Source organism: Nematolebias whitei, chromosome 17, assembly GCF_014905685.2.
Source record: "Nematolebias whitei isolate Nwh7 chromosome 17, NemWhi1, whole genome shotgun sequence".
NCBI classification, from domain to species: domain Eukaryota; kingdom Metazoa; phylum Chordata; class Actinopteri; order Cyprinodontiformes; family Rivulidae; genus Nematolebias; species Nematolebias whitei.
Window position 1 is genome coordinate 8,060,636 of NC_056514.1, and position 2,505 is coordinate 8,063,140.

Consider the following 2,505-nt stretch of genomic DNA (forward strand, 5'->3'; position numbering starts at 1 on the left):
TCTAAACATAACGTCCCAGTGGCTTTTAAACCCCAAAATACATTACGGCAAAGACTGGTTCATCCCAAAGATCCAGTCCCCCGGCAAAAACAGAGCAATGTTGTGTATGCTGTTCAGTGTCAGGAGGGCTGTGATCAGTCTTACATCGGGGAAACTAAACAGCCACTGGCCAAAAGGATGGCCCAGCACAGAAGATCAACATCATCAGGCCAGGACTCTGCGGTCTACACTCATCTCCAGGCCAGCGGTCACTCTTTCAGGGATGAAGATGTTCACATCCTGGATAGAGAGGAACGATGGTTTGAGAGAGGAGTAAAGGAGGCCATCTTTGTGAAGAGAAATCGTCCATCGTTAAACAGGGGTGGAGGCCTCCGGGTTTAACTGTCCCCCTCTTACAATGCTGTGATTGCTAGTATCACTCAGCCCTCTGTGAGCAGTAAACAGCCATCAGTGTGCTAATGATCCATTGTTAGGCTGATGGTCCTTCTTGAGCAAGTGATCAGCTGGTTTTGGTTGTCGGCAGCAAAACTGGTTGATCCACTCTGAGACGGTGCTATTTAAGAGACTGAGCTGAATACAGCACCTCAGACTGAGGAAGTCTCTCGGATGAGAGACGAAACGTTTCTACATTTTTTTTGTTGATTTGCTTTGTTTTGTTTTTTTGAATGTCCAGAGGACCAGATTTAACTTTTTTTTATTTTTCTCCCTGGATTATTGAGCATGCATCAGGATAAATGTAACATTAATTTTACTTCTCCAAGAACCTTGGTGAAGTAGTCCCACTATACGAGCTTGACATTTGTTAAAAAAAAAGACAATTATATACATATTAAAAATCACATATAGCCTGAGCAAACCCTGACTATTGTTATTCCATTTAAACAAATGAATAAAATAAACTACTACTATGAGCTGTTAGCCTCCTACTTAAAAAATTCTTGAGCATGCTGTACAACGCTTCTTGGTTTTGTCCACAGGAACTCTCAGGTGGAAGGAAGGACTACAGCAGAAAGCAGCTGACACTTTTCTACGGCAACAAGAAGCTGCTCCAAATCTGAGGAAACTGGTTTATGGTTCAGGTACGTGCAGTATCTGACTTCACACACGCACGTAGGACTTTACTCATGAGCTTTAGATTCAGTGAGACATGTGGTGTTGTAGTGCAGAGGATTTCGCAGCCTGACATTAGTTCTAACAAGAGAGACAAAAAAAAAACAACTGACTTTCATGTAACGAGTTCTGATATTCAGTTTGACAAATCTCTCACTTTAGTCTCAGCACCGTAAATGTACAGCCCTGGAACAAGTAAATAAGGAACCACTGCTAATTTACCTGCTTTTTTTTCTTCTTCTCAGATTTTACTGTGTATTAGTACTATTTGGAATAAACTGAATATCTCTGTTTTATTCTGCTGACATTTCTTGCAGAAATCTTGTCATTCATTTGCAGGCATGATAAATAGTCAGAATAAGCTCAAAGATTCAGTGTTTTCACAGCTCAGTGCAAAGGAAACAATATTCATTTTTCCCACAATATTATTGTTATAACTTGGGTAGAGCTCAGAAATCAGAATTTGGGCCAATAACTGATTTTTAATCCCAGTTTTCATGTGTCTCGACATACTGTCTACCACTTTGTTTTAATTGTCTCAGCTGTTTGGTGACTTCTTGATTACACTGGAGACGTTTTTATTGGGGTTTCGGTCTGAAGACTGATGGCCATGACCCGGTCTGGATCTGAGGAGCCCACAGAAAACCTATTGCTCTGCCAATATACCCTCTCACATTTTCAGCTCTGTAGTCAAAGAGTCATTTTTTTATTCCACTTTACTACTAGCACAGTTTTTGCTGTCCAGCTGCTCTTTCAAGAGGTTAATGATCTTAAATGTTTTAGACTCTTCCTCATTATGAAATTATGAAGCTGTGCTGCTAGCTATAGCAATCCTAACACACTGCTAGCAGGTACAGCTTGTGCATCATCATCAGGACAAGGTCCACACAGAGAAAGCACTGGTAAAGATGTCACTACCTGACAGCAGAAAAATATCCCTGTTGACACTTGAGTGGCCCTAATTTCAATGCCCATGGCTTGTTTAAGGCCCACCTCACTCTCCATGATGAGGACGGTCTTTGTCGAATCTGGCTGAGGTCTTCAGGGAGTTTCAGGAAGGATTCAACGTGTTTGTCATGTGCACAACTGGAAACACGTTTCCCTGAGCAAAGAAAATCTTCCTTCTTCCACAAACAATGACTGACAGAAAACTAAGTCCAATCAGCTGTTCAGAAAGATTTACTGATACGTAAAAGATTTACCGATAAGTGGAAGATTTACAGATATGTGAAAGATTTACAGATACACAAAAGATTTACAGATACGCAAAAGATTTACGATACGCAAAAGATTTACTGATACATAAAAGATTTACCGATACGTGAAAGATTTACAGATACGTGGAAGGTTTACAGATACGTGGAAGATTTACAGATACGTGAAAGATTTACAGAT

At 40.5% G+C, this 2,505-nt stretch overlaps 1 protein-coding gene across 1 annotated transcript in view; it reads left to right on the forward strand.

The window, feature by feature from the left end:
- bms1 (BMS1 ribosome biogenesis factor) overlaps positions 1 to 2,505 on the forward strand; it is a 54,469-nt gene that overhangs the window by 25,171 nt on the left and 26,793 nt on the right. Inside the window, exon 11 of the mRNA XM_037690722.1 lies at positions 978 to 1,079. Coding sequence (XP_037546650.1) covers positions 978 to 1,079 — 102 coding nt within the window. The remainder of the gene's footprint in view (positions 1 to 977; positions 1,080 to 2,505) is intronic.